This window comes from Bombus bifarius, unplaced genomic scaffold, assembly GCF_011952205.1.
Source record: "Bombus bifarius isolate JDL3187 unplaced genomic scaffold, Bbif_JDL3187 scf7180000009145, whole genome shotgun sequence".
NCBI lineage: Eukaryota > Metazoa > Arthropoda > Insecta > Hymenoptera > Apidae > Bombus > Bombus bifarius.
In genome coordinates, this window is record NW_022884930.1 from 1822302 (window position 1) to 1840429 (window position 18128).

At 47.9% G+C, this 18128-nt stretch overlaps 3 protein-coding genes across 8 annotated transcripts; 1 reads left to right on the forward strand and 2 right to left on the reverse strand.

Annotated features, from left to right (window-relative positions):
* Positions 1 to 488: 488 nt before the first annotated feature.
* LOC117214069 (cyclin-dependent-like kinase 5) lies at positions 489 to 2211 on the forward strand. The gene is made up of 7 exons (XM_033459917.1): positions 489 to 647; positions 849 to 937; positions 1046 to 1239; positions 1334 to 1421; positions 1498 to 1669; positions 1728 to 1939; positions 2017 to 2211. Exons 1-7 carry the CDS (start codon positions 611 to 613, stop codon positions 2122 to 2124), a joined length of 900 nt encoding a protein of 299 aa, XP_033315808.1. The 5' UTR covers positions 489 to 610; the 3' UTR covers positions 2125 to 2211.
* Positions 2212 to 2419: 208 nt separating this feature from the next.
* LOC117214066 (T-cell immunomodulatory protein) lies at positions 2420 to 5049 on the reverse strand. The gene is made up of 3 exons (XM_033459909.1): positions 4844 to 5049; positions 3158 to 4700; positions 2420 to 3046 (listed from the first exon to the last, which is right to left on the reverse strand). The coding sequence occupies exons 2-3, from the start codon at positions 4673 to 4675 to the stop codon at positions 2783 to 2785; spliced, it is 1782 nt and encodes a 593-aa protein (XP_033315800.1). The 5' UTR covers positions 4676 to 4700; positions 4844 to 5049; the 3' UTR covers positions 2420 to 2782.
* Positions 5050 to 6429: 1380 nt separating this feature from the next.
* LOC117214067 (putative inorganic phosphate cotransporter) lies at positions 6430 to 17989 on the reverse strand. 6 transcript variants are annotated; one of them, XM_033459912.1, is made up of 8 exons: positions 17550 to 17989; positions 10117 to 10295; positions 9714 to 9968; positions 9455 to 9542; positions 8953 to 9179; positions 8712 to 8861; positions 8233 to 8607; positions 6430 to 8132 (listed from the first exon to the last, which is right to left on the reverse strand). In XM_033459912.1, the coding sequence occupies exons 1-8, from the start codon at positions 17638 to 17640 to the stop codon at positions 7947 to 7949; spliced, it is 1551 nt and encodes a 516-aa protein (XP_033315803.1). In that variant the 5' UTR covers positions 17641 to 17989; the 3' UTR covers positions 6430 to 7946. The 6 variants fall into 6 exon arrangements, with proteins under 6 accessions (XP_033315803.1, XP_033315806.1, XP_033315802.1 ...); XM_033459915.1 differs by lacking the exon at positions 17550 to 17989 and adding an exon at positions 12969 to 13091; XM_033459911.1 differs by lacking the exon at positions 17550 to 17989 and adding an exon at positions 12346 to 12960.
* Between the last annotated feature and the right edge of the window lie 139 nt (positions 17990 to 18128).

An 18128-nucleotide genomic window follows, 5' to 3' on the forward strand; every position in this document is an offset into this window, starting at 1 on the left:
CACGCGCGCGGGTATTTATAAATTATACAGCTACGCCTAGTGGTTCTTTAGCGCGGTATGTACGCGTTTGCGTGCCGTTGAAATCGCATCGATCCGTCACTCGAGTTCGTGTCGCGATGTACGTACAACAACGATGCATGCTGCATGTGCATTTGCGTGTATAAACGTTCCCTCTCTCGGCGAACGAGTTTCCACGACAAGCCTATGTTTCGAGCGGTAACGCGCAATTGAGCAGATACTGCGCGTCCGTTATCGCGAAACTCGATTAATTTAATGCACTTGCTCGAATTGACTCGATCTGCTTCGTTCTGTCGGTATACGTATATAGATTCACCGATCGGTCGGGTCGATACGATACGCAGAGTCCTTTCGAGGTTGTCCAAGTCGTGTGCGTGGCGTTCAAAGTCATTCGGAGGTCGTATTCGTTTCGTTCGTTGGTTTGAAAGCGGTTTAAAAGTGGCGCGTGGCAAAGATCGGTGCGAACCTGGTGGCGAAACGGCGCGTTAAAAAAGGTTCGTGGCGCCACTTGCAGCGGTGTGTTCGCGCACGACTGTTTCGAGTGCAGCGCTAACCACTCTGTGATTATTCCGCCCGAAGAATCGCCAAAAATATGCAAAAATATGAGAAGCTCGAGAAAATAGGAGAAGGTAAGCAAGCGTCTATCCTTTTTCGACTACCGATTACGTCTGGTTTCTCGTTTGGGATTCCGGTGCTGCGTGCCGAGCCGAGTGCATGTGACGTGTGAATGTGTGGTGCGTGCGTGTTTTTTGACAACTGATCGTAGAACGCGTCGTTCTCGCGATTCGCTAGCGAATACCAACGACATATTCATCTCTGGCGTACTTCAGGTACTTATGGAACCGTTTTCAAAGCCAAGAACCGCGAGACTCACGAAATCGTTGCTTTAAAGAGAGTTCGATTGGACGAAGACGACGAAGTAAGTTTATGGCGCCGACGAGATTCTGTCGCATTCGCGTCACTACAGATTCCCTTCCGATTCGAAACTCGATTTATCGTGACGACCTTTTCCGTTTGTTGCACGCAGGGTGTACCGTCGTCCGCGCTCAGAGAGATATGTCTACTGAAAGAGTTGAAACATAAGAATGTAGTGAGGTTGTACGACGTATTGCACAGCGATAAAAAGTTGACGTTGGTCTTCGAACATTGCGATCAGGACTTGAAAAAGTATTTCGACAGTCTAAACGGAGAAATCGATTTGGACGTGGTCAAATCCTTTCTGTGAGTACCGTTTATGGCTCGTTTGTGATTTGCCGGTCGTCGCTATACATAGACCCGCTACCTATGCTGACCGTGTGCTTTCTACGCTTCTCAGCTACCAATTGCTCCGTGGATTGGCATTCTGTCACAGTAGGAACGTATTGCACAGGGACCTTAAACCACAAAATTTGCTGATCAACAAGGTACGTGTGATTTCGTAATTTCCAGAGAAATTGAAAAAACAAATGTTGCTTTATCTTTATCTAAATTTCTATTTAGAACGGCGAATTGAAGTTAGCCGATTTTGGACTGGCGAGAGCTTTTGGAATCCCTGTAAAATGCTACTCAGCCGAAGTCGTTACGTTATGGTACCGTCCACCGGACGTTCTCTTTGGAGCAAAATTATACACAACGTCCATCGATATGTGGAGCGCCGGTTGTATATTTGCTGGTAAGTAGCCTTTTAACAAACAAGAGAGAAAAATACGATGCCGATCTCGACTGCGTAGAACTAGCAAACGCCGGTAGACCACTGTTTCCCGGTTCGGACGTAGACGATCAATTGAAGAGAATATTCAAGATGCTGGGTACGCCGGTCGAGGAAACGTGGCCGGATTTTACCACTCTTCCAGACTACAAGCCATTTCCACTCTATCATCCCGCTCAGGGATTGGCTCAAGTTACGCCGAAACTTAATTCCAGAGGCAGAGACTTATTACAGGTATCTCGTCATATCCGATGTTTCGCGAGAGAAATCGCTGGTCTCAAATTCTCACCAGGAAAACTTGTCCTTTTTAGAAGTTATTGGTATGCAATCCAGCGTTACGGCTGTCAGCGGACGAAGCAATGGTGCATCCCTACTTCAACGATTTAAACCCTGCCATTAAAAATGATCGTTGTCAGTAGTGAATGCCACATGAATTGCCTCGATCTACAGCGTATGTCGCGAGTAGCGTAACGACCAAAATCACGCCGGCAAAGATCGTTTGTTAATATATATATATAATATACAATATATAAAAAGGTATATATATATTATATATATAATATACAATATATAAAAAAGGTATATATATATATATTATATATATATATATATATAATATAACTAGTATCGTAAGTATATATTTCGCACTCGATGCGTCGGTTATGACGCGAGACGAAGCGACGAGTCCTGTGTTATAATAAGAATGTCCAAGAGAAATCAATAAATTGTCAATTTTATTAGCGACGACGATTTATATTCGAAACGCGCAGAGTGCGTGATATATTTCAGAAACTTACTGTACAAAATATCGCCAAAGATTTCCGTAAACTACATACACACGCGTATTGCTGATCGTATACCGACTTGTATTATGCATCGCGTCTAGTCGCGTGTAGTCGCGTCTAGCCTCGTATGTACGTTCGTTTATTCACTTGCTCACTTATTTTGTAGATGTTTGTATATTTATTAATTTATCGATTCGTTAATTTATCTGTTTATTTACCGATTACGAAATGATTTACAGATATATTAAATACATTTCATAAAGATATCTGACACGGTCTCTTGATCGAACCTTTACATCGCGTCAAAGGGAAATCTGTGCGCTTCTTGAAGCTTCTCGATCTTATCTTCCCTTCGCTCTTTCCAATAAAGAGCGACGATGATAGCGGATATCAAACCGCAGGTGCCCGTCAACGCGGCGGCGCTCAACAAGATTAATTTACTGGGTGTTACTAATAGCTGGGCTTTCCATCGCCAAGGTTCTGCTATCGGGTTCGGAATCATTACCATCTGGGAATTGGGTATGATTTGCGGCCACTCCCGAGATTTTCCGCCGACCTGTCGTGAGAAACAAACATCGGTCAGCTCGCGAACAACAACGCGCAAAAGAGAACAAAGAGAACAAAGAAAGTAGAAGGACGGGTAAGTGGTTCGCGCGAATATACTTACCCCGATAGTGAGAGCGTCGACGAAGTTTGGTGTTCTACCCAGACCAAAGATCGTGTATGGTAAATTCAAGGAAAAGTGTGCGCTTTGCGGTAGCTGAGCCGCAATCGCGTTACGCGGGCTGCCGTCTTGAGTGGTGGTCCGATATGCTATCGACGGGCCGGGAAGGTTCGTCCCGTAAGTTCTCTTTTTCTTGCCGAGCGAGCCCGGGGAAATTGGATACATGCTATTGTTGCGGCCCGTGAGTACCATCACTTTGACAAAGTTTGCGTCGTAGTCCAAACTGTTTTTGAACGCCGCTGTACGGTAGCTGCTGCTACTTTTGTCCACTTCGACCAAGATCACGTCCAAAATGCCATCTTGATAGAAGTCGTAGAACACCGCCATCGCGGTTTCGTTGCGGAACGGATTTAACGCCTGCCACTTCACTTGAAATTTTCGAGCGAACGTGTTACACGAATCGCACGCAACGTTCTCCAGCAAATAGGATCGTGTCTGTTTGCCGCTAGTCGACTTGAGCGTAGCCAGCAAGTCTGGATATCCGTCCATGTTGAAGTCACCGCCGCGGAGGGTAATTGTGTCGGTGTACCGTTGCCCGTTAGGCTCCACGAAGCCCCACAGTACGTTGTCTCCGTCCCTGAAGTTCACTTTGAGATTATACCATGTGTCGGAGGAGTACATCATGATCGTGCTGTTGGTACACGCGCTATCGAAACAGAGGGGCAAAAGCAAATCCATTTTGCCGGTTAGCTCGACGTCCAGATAGAGCGTTTGTCCGAGGATACCGTTGAAATTCTCTGAAATTCCATAGGGAAATGATATCAGCTTGTGAAATTCGAATCCCTGCTCGACTCCCAGCCAAATTTCAAAATTTTGGTTCGTAGTGACCACCAGATCGGCCAAGAAATCGTTGTTCAGGTCTAGATAAGCGTTCGAATGGGGTTGACTGATCGGTGGCAGTGGTAGCGATAGATCTAACGGCGCCCTCATTGGCACGGATTTCGGAGGTTTTCTACTATCGTCGAATACCCAGAACGTCCTCTTTTTATATTCATCCAAGCCGAACAGATCTATTATCATATCGCCGTTATAGTCGAGAGCCAATGGTTGACCTGTCATCTTTATCAGTGGTTCGTTGGTGCAATTTAACCGACCTTTTCCACCCCACAATACGTATCCGTATGACAATTTATTTTCTTCGTTGTACGTGATCACCAGCACGTCCATGAATACGTCTCCATCGAAATCTCCTGGTACTACACCGACGATGAGATGACGGAAGGTGCAACTTAGGTCGGAGCTGGGTCTCAAATGAGGCTCCTGCTCGGCAGCAAGAAAGATTTCAACCCTCATACCGTTTTCGCGCAACATAAACACGTCGGTCAATTCGTCGGAATTGAAATCACCGAAAGCGGCTGGCATGCCGTCCAATACGCTTCCGAACACCGCAGGAGTAATGTCGCTGCATCTCACTGCCATCGCAGTCCCTATCACCAGCAAGATTATCGACCGAATCCTCATCGCCGCGTCGTCCACCGTTACTTATCTGGAAACAGATATTTTATTTTCAATTTCAATTTCATTCGTATCGTGTTCGTGGTGTATCGGACCGACGGTAAGATCCTTCGAACACGAATCACCTTTGAAATGTTTTTTTGACGACGCAACGATCGCGTTTGACAAACCAACCTATAAATTGTCCAACCAAGTTAGGTGACCAGGTGACTACCACGCTTAGGAGATCCAGCAATCAGGAAACTTTATTCGCAGCGTGTTGAACAATTATTATTATGTGAGAAACACGCAAAAGTATTCGCCGAGGACAGTACAGACTACGATCATTCTCTATCACTTACGTTTTGGATAAATTGCAAACGCAAACTGGTTATTGCTCATCCTGTTTTGACAGGTATCGATTCTCGGAAGCGCCATCTCTCGGCCGATAACGCAATGAACGAATAAACTTCTATTTTATCGACCACCGTTGCGGCGAAATACCTGAAAATTGTATTACCTTTCGATTTATGCGTGTACGTATATATGTATATATCGATTTCCCGATTATTATGCATCGATGAAGATACACGATTTCCTTGATCATTCGGTTGAATTCTCTTACGCTAAAATGAATTAAGATCTCGAAGGTGATGTACTCGTTGAGCGATATTTTATTTACCCGTGTGTACACTTTATACGCTCTGCAATTTCGGTAATATGAAAGATATTTCGCGTACGATCTAGAAAGATTGCGCCAGCTTTTGCTGCGCAACGACCATAAATATTCGTATAAAAATATCAATCGTTTTACAATTGGCTTTATAAAAACTGGGTTCCCGAGAATTTCTATCGCGATTGTCGGTAAGTCGTGCATACACGCGCACTAACTGTACGCAGCCACGAGTATACACAGTTACATAATTTATATGTGTATGTGTGCGTGTGTGTGTATATATACACACACATATATATATATACACACACACACGCGCGTGCGTATATACATATAGGCATATACGGATAGCCTAGTGTAAAAAGATAGGTACGAATCGTACGAGGCGTTGCGTGTAATACGTGACCGTAATTTAACAATGTCCTCGCGTACGCAAAATTTCATACGGGCAGTTGGTCGTATTTCCGCTACAACAATGATTTGGATAGTCTACGGGTTACCAAGAAATTAGCGACGTAGTAACCTTGGGGAAAGTCGTCGAAGATACATTTTCAGATAGACGATCACAGAAAAACGCAGGTACTTCAGACTGATCCGCCGCGATCCCTGTTTACGCGATCAGAGGTATCGGCGATACGCTCGCTCCGGAGACGGTCGAGCAAAAAGAGATACGCGATAACGAACGGTAAGTAATTAGAAATTTGAAAAATTTCCACTCGGGAGCGACGTCGTTTCAGAGGTTGAACGTCCCGAGCAGGGGAGCTTTTTTTGTAAACGTCCGCTTGAACGCGAGGGTACGTGGTGTTCGAGTGTCGTCGCGCGTACTACATAACGGGGCTAAGCTCATGCGAATTACGACTAAGTAATTCGATAAAGTATACTCGTATACACCCGTAACAACGCCTGCATGTACGGGGGTAAAAAGGAAGAGAAGCGAAACAAAGGCGTACATGTTTCTTTGGCGTTGGTGTGTCATACGATAATTCTGCACTCACGACTACATCTTAGTGACGATGGCGATAATTACGATATTATTGCTACTACTAACTATAATTATAATAATAATAATACCAACAATAAACAGCAACAATAATAATAATAATAATAATAATAATAACAATAATAATTAGAAAAAGAAAATGCATTCTGCTACGAAGATATAATTCCTTTGAATGTTTCCTTCTTTTTTTTTCTTTTTTTTTAGCATACTTAACGGCTACTTTTTCTCTCTCACGCTCGCTCTCTTTCGTTCTCTGTCTTTTTCACGTTCTGCCTATCCTTTCATTCTGCTTTGTACACGTTGCATAAATAAGAAAGAGCAACAAATTGTCTAACGTCTACAACTCGATAAAAACCTATGCGTAAAAATATTTACAATATTTATATTATAAACCACTGTTGTATTGCATTATATTAGTTGCGACGCGACGGTTTGAAAATTCCCGGACGTTTGCGAAATCGGGTAGCGATTTATCGCGTTTCTCGCGATCGCTTTCAATCGCACGATATAAAATGGCAGTTGCTCGCGATAACGCGTGGTAAGTAACGAACGAAAACAGAGATGGGAGAAACGCGAGGATATTAACTTTAATACTGTTATAGTACTTGTCCGTTTACTCGTAGAAGCGGCATTCGGACGCGTCACCGTCTCGAACGCACCATCGTACTTTGTGCTGGGTTTGATGGCGCGAAGCACCGATTAATATTCGATCGAGAAAGAGAGAAACGCGCGATTCGCCCGTGCTCGTGCATCCAGAAATCGGACGGAAGTTTTAATCGATCGTTTTGGTTGGTCGATAACCGCTATTAGCGCACAATAAAAATTGACGCCTCGAAAAATACATCGATTCGATCTTTATTTCGACGCTGTTTGGTCTTAAGGCACGTAATCTCCGTTAAGTAAAAATGAATACTATAAAAATGTAAAATTATCTGCAATTTCTATCTTTCGCTCGCTCGTTTTTTTTTTTTTTTTCTTTACACGCTTATCATTCTTTCTTTCCCTCTTTCTCTCTCTATCGTACACGCACGCACGCACGCACGCACGCACGCACGCACGTACGTACGTACTTATCCAAGCATACATATATCCGCGTAATTTACTTTGTCTGTACTTGATATAGAAATGTGACGTTCGATTCGACTTACTTGCTGTACAAATGTTTGCGTGCTATTTAACTTGGCACACGAGCAAGGGACAAACAGCGAATGTACGGCTCCTCGCGCGTCGGAGGGAACAACTAATCGTCCAGGCGATCCACCGCCGCTGTGACAAATCACTATGCAGTTCGTTCGAATATCCTTCTTTCTTGGAATATATATGCCCGCGCGTTCCTATCGTCTTGCTCGCATCTGGTTTTCCGTCTAGCGTTTTGCGATGTCCGTGTTTCGTGTTTGTCAACGGCCACTCGTCGAACGATAACGCGAACGTTCGACGATGGACGGTCGAGTCGTACAAGGGCGCGAGATGCGAAGACGCGGAGAAGGCGAGCAACTGCGAACCATGTGGCGACACCGTCGCGTTGAACGGCAAAGTGGCAGAGGAACGAAGAACAAAGTACAAAAAATATGCGGAAGAAGGACCCGATAATAAAAGTAAAAAGCAACTAGCACGCTGGCTCGTCAATGGTGCGTTTCCGTGACAGTTTTCACAGTCTCCAAGCCTTCTTTCTCGTTCTTGTCCTCGTCTTTGTCCGGATTGTCCCACGGCTGCCGTTGTCCGGAGCTGAATATCGCGTAGAACAAGGCGCACACGATATACACGCCCGCCGAAATCATAAACACGATCCTCCATTTCGCTTGACTCGGCTGAAAAGAAAAAGGCGAGATTTCATTGGATACCCCAGGTTCCGATTCCGGGCTTTCCTCGCCGCCGTCCGACTCGGAATTCGCCAAACGCGATAATTACCGGTGAGACGATTATATAGCCAGCCGTGATGGGTGCCAGTAAGCCGGCCAGGTTGGCCAAACAGTTGGTAAAAGACATCAAAACGCCGGCGAATCTCGGTGAGATATCCAAATGATTCACTTTGAATCCGGAATAGATACCGCCGTTCAAGCCTACGCCGATCGTAAGAATAGTTACTGTCAACCAGGAATTGCATCCGGTGTACGAAGCGACTATCAGAGCGATCGCTGGTCCCAGTTGGCCGATGCTGTTGATGATTTTCCGCGTGGACCCGTGATTGAACTTTCCGCTAGAGATCATCCAGTCAGCTACGTGAGACACCAGCATCGAGAATATCCACATGGCCAAGTAGGGAAGCGAGGAAACGGTGCCGTTCTGTAACACATTTACGCGATGTTTATCGTCTCGACGACGAGTTTGCTTTTTGCGCTCGTGTTTACGATCGTTGCGACGCCTGTCCAGTTTCCCGGTTTCTTTACCGATTTAATGTCAAAGTGTAGAATCTGTTTCATGAAGGTCGGCAGCAGAGTCATCAACGTCTCGTATCCGTAGTTTTGGCCCATGTGCGCTATCAGGATAGCCCAGAACGGTAGCGAACTAACGATCGACTTCCACGGTACGGGCGGAGACTGCGAAAACAACGTTGTCGTTAGAGGCGAGAGCGACCTTGCTTGTGCTTGCGACCTGCGAGTCACGGCTAAAACCCTTTTTCATACTCACGGAAGCTCCGGCGTTACCCCACAGAGCGCTCAGAATGTACTTCTTCTCGTCCTCGGATATACGCGGATGGCTTTCCGGGTCCTCGTAGACCATCAGCAGGAAAGCGATGCACCATATGGTACCGACAGCACCGAACACGTAAAAAATCGACGGCCAACCGCCGTCGAAACCATATTCGGATAGGATACCGCTCAATGGCATTGAGATGACAGTGCCAAACTGCGCTCCTACAGGTGAAACACACGGAGAACGATGAATAGATCGATCGGCAAATTCGACAGCGTATACCTCGAATAAGATGAGAGAGATTAACAAAGGAAGAAGAAAGAATAAGAAGGCAGAAGAAGAATAAGAAGAAGAGAAAAAAGAAGAAGAAGAAGAAGAAGAAGAAGAAGGTGAATCGCTCGGTAGATCCCAGAAGGTAGCATCGTACCGTGTTGATGGACGTGCGACAGGGCTACGCAGGCGGAAGAAAAGATATCGTCGAAACGAACGAGCTTACCGGCATATACAAACGCTCCCATTCTGCTACGCTCATTCGGCGGTATCCACTTGGCCAACATCGCGTGCGTGCAAGGCACGATGGGACCCTGCAATAGGGATAATCCATTCCTAGGGGCAGGAAATACACCCGAACGATCAAAAAGCGTTCAACGTTAAAAACATTAGAGGCTTTTCTATCCTTTTTCGTTCGACCGATCGTGCGAGTACGCGCATGGAGGGAGAACGCAGGATCGAAAGATCCCGTAGAGATCGCTTACCTCGCCTAGACCTTGAATGAATCGAACGCCCATCAGATAATAGTAGCCTAAACGGGCCGACATAGGCACGAGCAGTCCAAACAACGAATTGATCAGCATGCCGACTCCAAGAAAGTATTTGGATCCGTAACGCTTCGCTAGGATTCCGAATGGTATTTGCGTGAGCACGTAGCCGTAGAAGAACGAGCTGAGCAAATAGCCCTGTTTAGTGCTGTCCCATACGAACTGGCCGTCGCTGCTCTTTCCAGCGTGGTCCTGCCGCAACAAAGAACATTCGATGGATATTGTTCGCGACTTACGGTTACCGATCTTTCGCTTGCTCGGTGATTACACCTGAGAAGGAACGATTAGATAAGAGGCATCACGGACAGCGCACGTCGACGGCATCGCGCCTCGTACTTACGCTCGTGATGCTGGAATTAACGATCCCGCACTCGTTCACCACCACTTCCTCCTTATTTACGATGGCGGTATGATTGATCATCGCGACAATCGCCACGGACATGTTCGTTCTCATCACGTAGGCGTTCGCCATGCCGAGGAACAGCATCAAAGTCACTATGTGACGCGAGCCCACCAACGCTGCAACAGCAAACGTTCGTTCGTTACGCGGTCGTTTAAAGATCGGCCCAACGATGACCATGACGACGAAGGGTTAACTGATAAATACGCGGCGACCAGCGTATACGCATAGAATCGGATCGGCCAGCCGCTCGAGTTTCGTTCGTCGTCTCGATCGTTGCCAGGGAAAATCTTTCGGAAAATTCCTTGGTCGATTAGGAGAAATATTTGGTCCATTAGCGGCAGACATCTGCGAATTACGTAACCACGCTTGAAAAACGACGGTAATTATGCAGATACATTGGGAGCGCCGGATACGATCCTCCGACGATAAGATAAAAAAGGAGAAAAAAGAAAGAAGAAGAAAAGAAAAGGAAGAGAAAGAATGGCAAGAAGAAAGACAGAAAAAGACGGCGAAGGCAAATTGTACGGCGCGTTCGCGATCCACGGTCAGAGGTACGCCAAGGACGCGACAGTTTCGAGCACGCGAGGGGACAAGGTCGAGGGGAGAATCGAGAACCGCGTTGGTCGGTCGTTGACGGAAAAGCGCGCCGCTGCACAGGTCCTTTCTCCGGTTTGGCAAGGCGCGATTTCCTCGGTTATTTATAGCGCGTTGTTTTTGCGACGAGATGTCGAGATAACACGCGAATTAATAATAGAGGGACGATGTAAGCTTTATTTTCGGAATGCAATCGCGATGATTATCGCGATGATTTGTCGACGACGAGCGAGAACCGCGAAGCTTCGGCGCTCCCCACCATTCCGCGTTACGATACGCTTCTTCGTACGTATGTATACGCGGTACGTAATAGGAATAGTTTTCGGTAACAGCCGTCTGAACTTTGAACGTTTCGTCTGTTGTCGCGTCGGTCGCTCGTCAAGCGTAATTTGCCGAGAAGGAATTGCCGTGGTCGCGCGGGTTAAACAACCGCGGCACGATAATCGATCGAGTTAGTCAGACGGTTCGCGGTTTCAAGGTTTTTCATCGTACGGTTTTCGCGTACGGTTCGCGATCGTTACTTTTCCCTAAGAACGTATCGAGTTGGCATTCATCGGGCATCCATCGAGCACGTGGTGGTCGATCGTGCTCGGTAGAAATAACTTCGGCACGTCGGCATGCACCGCAGTCGTGCGGACGCTATTGCTATCGCTGCGACGTAAAGCAACATGGAATTAGCGAATGGGAGGAGAGGCGCGGTCGCACCACGCACGTGACGCTTCGACGCGACAGCCGCCCACCAACCGTCTCCGTCTCCGTTTAATCGCTGATCGAACAACGATGCCGGGAATCAGCGACCGCGCGCGTTACCTTTGCCTCTTCGATGTTTATCGTTTGATGTTCCTTGACGCGGGCCACGAATGCGACTACCAAGTTCCATGCCGATTTCAAAAAGTTTCCTTTAACCATTCGCCCGACGATTCTTTCAGTTCTTTTTTCATCCGGCATCTCTCGGGCAACGACAGAGTGCAAGAAGTTGAGAAACGAACGATTGGACCAATGGCGCGCGTTCGCGTAAGGGAGAGACAGAGAGGAGACTTGCTACGTACCCACGCACGATTTCTGTCGAGAGCACGGATAAATGGAACGCGTTGGTCGACGAACGGATCGGGTCGTTCGACACTCGCCCCTTCCTTTTTTTAACGAGTTCGCTGCCAGGCCCGGAAACCGGGTCGGTTGCCGCGTGCCACCACGTTTACGCCACTCGATATCAGCCGCATTGTGATCGCATTTAAGTATTAAATGTTCGTCGGCGAACCCGTCATGCTGCGAGCTTCGAAGCGACGGCATACGTGTGCGCGCGCGCGCGCTACCGAAAGAGAGAAGAAAAGGAAAGGGCGAGACTGGCGAAGTGAAAGAAGAGGAGAGCGAAGAGTGACGGCAGGAGCACGTGTTCGACGCGCGGTTCACGGGGTAAACGGAGTTTCGTCCGAATGGCAAACTCGTGGCGGCCTATGGACGACGGATTCAACCTCGAAACGCTATCCAAAATTCGAGAAAATCGCACACAGAATTCTACGTAAACGAAGGAATGCACGCGCGCTAGCGCGTGCGCCTGCCGGGCCGACGTACTTTTACGTTTTCTGATAGGTCTGTCCTCTTCCTCCAAACCTGGTTGCTCCCACACAAGCACGTGGCCATTTCGTCCCCTGTTTTCTCCGTTCGATCTGCCGTTAGTGCCGTTGCTGTTGTTCATCGCACGCTCGATACGCGTTCTACGCACAAGCGATCACACACGAAACCGATGCACCACCGAGTAAATCGCCAACGCGAACACCAACGATCGACGAAGATGCCAAAGGAGAATGCGAAATTCTCGTACTCGGATCTTGCGAACGAGATACGTTGTCGCGAACCGAAGGAAAACGTAACGGCGTATTCTTGCCTGTCTGCTTCTCCCAACACAACAGAGATACGATGACTCGCGCTATCTTCTTAGCACCAGCCGAGGAAAATCGAACGCCGTCTCTGCACGCGATCGTTCGGCGAACACGCGCCCTGGCCTGCACGACACGACGACGGTCACAACCACGCCGACGAGAAAGACGATGGAGAACGATTTTCACGGGCGCGACCGAGCACTCACTGTGCGCCAGTAATATATCAGCTTCTCGTTGCTGCGAATCGGTTGACGGTTTCGTTGTAGCCGATAACGATGATTAACAAGGAACCCGTGATCAGAAGCGAGTACACACCTGCCTCTTTCTCTCTTTCTCCCTCGTGCCAGTTGATTCGATGCGAAGCCGCGAACCGCGGGGAACCGCGGGGAACTGCGGGGTGCGGTCTGACGAAACGAATCGTCCGAGCACCCGAGACCTCCCGTCCAATCGTCGCGCTAGCTTCGTCAATCCCTTTCCTCTATTGGACGCGACGGCGCCATCTGGCGTCCCTGCCCTGATTCCACCAATCAAAGGCTCGCGCGCGAAACCACGTCTCTTTTCACACTATATCTTTAAATCGCGTTAGATCTTATCGACGATCTTACGATCGATTCCTGTCGATGATCATCTGGCGTGCACGTTTCATCCTTCGACCTGGCCCGCCTACTATTCAACGTACTACTTTTCAGCGTTATTCTTTTGCGCCCCTTCCGAGGTTACGCCCGATCGTTTAAATTAACTTAATTTATTGAGATAGACGGGAAAGTCCTTTTAACATTAAGATAATACAAAAATATATGCGGATACGAAGCTTCGCAGAAACATAAAATATAGCATAATAAAAGAAAATACAGGAAAATACAAGAAAATGAAGAGGAAAAACTATTGTCTATTTCACATATTTCACTTATGACGTTGACGCGGTCGAACCTGCAGTTGAGAGTATCTGCGTAAAAGAGCTTCGATGATCCGATAGCAAACGGTGGTAATTGACGAGATCGAGAGTTCACTGCAGTTACCGTGACCATTAAAATTTTTCTATAGAAAAATGTATTCGTCGTGCCTGAATCGCGAGAAATTCTCGGCCCGAAAATATCTACCAATATTACGTAATGGAAAAATTATCGGTAAAATTATCGCTGGCTGGCCTGGCTGCTTATCTTTCGGATCAACTCGCGCAACCCTTGGAATTTATTATCTCTCGAATCGCAACGCTGTTTAATAATGGCGTAATCGTAGCACGTCATACGTCGTTTATGATCTTGGTGGAAGAGCAACGAAAGTCCGTTGTCGCGTCGACGAATTCACCGCCTCCGCTGATTAAGATCGCTATGGAAGTCGATCGTGAGTCACATCGGTAAGATAGTCGTATTTGTTTAACGAAACATCCGTTTGATGATTATCGCGTCAAGGTCAGGGCTTTATTCTGTTTGTCAGAACGAATACGTGACATGACATAACGCGCACAGTACACAGCAAATTCCGATTTCGTCGATGACTTTCGTATTTCGTCGCGAGATAAAGTTGCATCATCGTGAATTATCGGAACGATGCGGATTAGGATCGTTTTCCTCGAAATCAAAGGCGGAAATCGTTTCGCATCGATATACGCCAGAATGTTTGGAACGTTGGAAAGTTCGTATTAACCGCGCCGCCAATTCGCGTACAAAAATAAAAGATACGCGGGGGGCTGCTATTGATAGATTCGCGGATCTCGCGTGCCAAAAATCTTTGCATCGTGCGAGTGCGAGATAAACTAGTCGGCCATTTCGCACGAATCCGGTGTGGCGAATTGCGTCTCGTATTTTTCGCGTTTACTCGCTATCTTACGGGGATCATCAGCCGTAATTCTTTCGGCGATTAGCTCGAACGAAACGATGTGCTTGAAAAAAGTATCAACTTCCTTTTTTTCTGGGAAATATACGTAATACCTCTCGACGCATTTATGTAAGTACACATGTACGTATGTACATACATAAATGCTTTTAATCGGAACTCGTTGCGCAATTAGGTGTGTTACCGACAACGGGACAAGAAGGCAAGCGGAAAAAACGGGTCGTGTTCGGCAACCAATTATCGACCGAACGATTTGGTCGGTAACGAGTTATTTCGAACACCCATCTGTACCTAGTCTCTGTGTTCTCGACACAAAGAGGTCTCTGAGTGTCCGATACGTTCGAAACGGTCATTTGTTTATCGACGCTCCGTTTCTTCGTCGACGTCAATGCGTTTATATCGCGGGCTAATTTTCAAACGAACAGAGCGTTCCGTTTCTTCGACGTTCGACGTTCTCGATGCTCGAGAATCGACTTGATACGAGTCAACTGGCACGGCGCGTTCGCGCCTGTGTGTCTACAGGAAATGCTTCGTCCCCTAAACGCGTTATCCACTTTGTAAAGTGGAAAATAGCGTCCGCCTCGGGCGAACAACGAAAGACCGTGCACGCGCGAGCGTAATTGTACAGGAAGCTTTCGGCGGAACTCGAAATTGAAAGTAATACGTCCGCTTTGCGAAAATTGCCAGGAGCCGAGAGGTCGGCACGATTTCCGTCTTCGAGAGCGCGAGCGCATCGACCTTTCCCTTCCTTTCTTTGAACTTTCCAACGATTCGTGTCAAGGTTTCTGCCGCGTTTGTTCCGTGAACGCGTTTCCTGATACGTACTCGCAACCGAGATATCGATTGATAGACGAACATCGAGCCCTGCCCGAGAACCTGGGCCCTGATCCACACGCACGTCACGGAACGTTGACCGGTGAACGCGAGGTAGAACGCGAACGCTCCAGGGGACAGCCATCTCGTGCCAGATTAGAAACTTTCTACTTTCGTGTTTTCGACGTGTCGCTGCCGTCGAATCGCGCTTCCGTGAATGGATAGCTCTGGTAACTACGTAGATTATTTGCTCCTTGGTATATACCCTCGGACAGTTGCGCTCTGTCGATATTCGGCTGCCAATATTCTCGCTAGTAATGGGAAATCGCGCGGATCGAGCAACGAGCACCGCGCCGGTAAGGGGAAAAACACAAGGAATTATAATTCGCGGTACACGCGCTACCAATGACAAAGATCGATCGGTCCACGGGTATCGTTGGAATTCCGCGACGATTTGCGGTGTTCTATCGATCGATCGTTTCCGCCTGGTTGCCTGCTTGTTATTGAATGCGCGTGCTTTATCCATTCGTTCTACGAGAAAACACGGCGACAGAGGACCGGCGATTACAGAGGAGAGCGTTGTACGAGCCGCGTAATACATTATTCAAGAGAAGTGGATGTGGGAGAGGGTTCGCGTCTAAACGACGAAGCACGACACGCTCGTCTCCTCTCCCAACGGGAACTTTTATCGAAATCAGAGAATTTCTTCCTTTTCCTTATTCGTCCTCCGAAAAACACACTTTGAAAAGGTTTGTGGTCGGCTGGTGAATTTCTACCGCGAAAGAGGAAACGTATGGTGAACGGTTTTCAGTCGATTCGATATCATTGGAAGCAAGGTCGATTTACGAGCAAAAAAGTTTGTTCGATACATATTTACGAAGCACCCACGCGCGCTCCGTCACGGTCACATTTTTCCAAGTCGTTAATCGTTCGAACGAGGTACGATCGTTCGCTCTCCCCGCGTTCATTCCGGTTTTCCTTATCCTGGGCGATTGAGTTCTAAAGCGCAGGTTCTCGTAAAACGACGAGTCGAGACAAGACATGGTCGAGCATCGTTGTGAAAGAAAGAAAACAGACTTTCACGGTGGTCGATAAGATAGGTGGACGTTGACAAGATTTCGAGGCTCGTCGACTCTTCGAATACGTTGTTGCCATGACGCTTCGAGTCAGTTGGCGATTATGCATCCGATAATTGAAAAAGAAGGTCCGATAGTCGGCCAGCGTCAGTGGTCACGTATTTTCGCCTGTATATACGTATGTACGTGTTGTCGGCAAGACAGCGATCGTTTCGGTCGCGCGTTCTTCCAAATTCCTGGTTGCGCAGAGAATCGACCGAGGCGAAAAGTGAAACGAAATCGACGATGCGCGCGGCTCGTTTCGATGGACGAATCGATAAGGGCTCGCCGTACGAGAAGACGAAGTTTTCGACGAGAGAACAAGTTGGGAAACGGAACGCGCGTTATCATCGGACGTCTCGGAGAAGATAGATGGACTCGATTATGATCGATGGTCGACGCGCGATGGGGTCGCCATCGTTCGAGTATCTCGTCAGGATCGTTGGGAAATCGTTGGTTCGTAAATCGTTCGTTTTAAAATGGTACGGCGAAACGCGATAAAAGGCGAAAGGCGTGTATCTTGTTTCCAGCGAAGGAAAATTATTTTCAGTCGTGCCATGTGTCCCCCCTTCGTACCGTCACGTCGCGGTACAAGATTGCGACGCAATGCCCGTATTCCGTATCGCTAATTTCACCGCAAGTCTTAACGCACCAAGGTGATCGCGCGAGATAGCGTGACGATGGAACGTTTAGGACTCGCGGTACATCATCCGTGGCATTTTGTCTCCGATCGCGTTGGTCGCGGACAAAGAACGGCCGTGGTAAACGGGCAAACGCGCAACAGCCCCGCGGAGGGTAACTTTCGGAGAAAGCGAGGGAAAAGCGTAGAAATGCGCGCGCGAGCGTGCAAGCTGCGCGCGGTAGACGATAGCTTGGAGCAGAGCTGGCTGGCCAGTTCTCTCGCTAGTTTAACTTCGCGTCTGTACTCGTAGGTGCTCGGTTTGGTTTTTTAATTCGAGATAACGAGGGAGCAGGAATGGTTATGCAAATACAGCGTTTCTAGTTACGTAAAGCAAACGCGTTCGTCCGTGGCTCGAGTTTCTCCTGCGGCGTGGAACAAGGAGCGGCGAGAATTCGCTATTACAACGAGAGAGTATAGTCCCGGCAACGATCACCGGAATGGCAAACTCACCGGACGGCAAGGGCACTTCCGTCTCGAACACCTCGGCGGGCCTCTTCGTCTCGGACTTGCGCGAGCCCACGGCAACACCGTTCGTCGACATCGTATCGTTCGAAGGCGTCCAGGACGAGATGCTCGTACGCGTTCGATGTCTCGTGCTGTCGATAGCTGGATCTCGGAGCCCGATGTTTACGAACGAAACTGAGCAGGAAGCGATCTGTCGCAAAGGTTGACGCGCGCTCGGTCTCGTCGCTACTGTTGAGAACGCTGCCGAACTCGCGACACTTAGCCGTATACACCTAATGGACGGCGACCAATTAGAACACGCGGTTCGAACCCCACCGACGCAACCGCCTTCCCCACGCACCGATATCGTTTCTCCCGAACCGAATCGCCGCGGGAAATCAAAGAATTTTGCCGCTAGCGTCGAGGCTTCCAAATTTTTTCCTCTCCGCCCTTGCCCCCATGCTTCGCAGCTCCGCTCCGATTTCTCTTTGCTTCGCACCTCGCCCACCGTCCTCGGTCTCCTTGCTTCACCGTCGCGCGCCACTCGTCCATCTTTTTGTTTTCGCCGACACCGTAGATAAACTT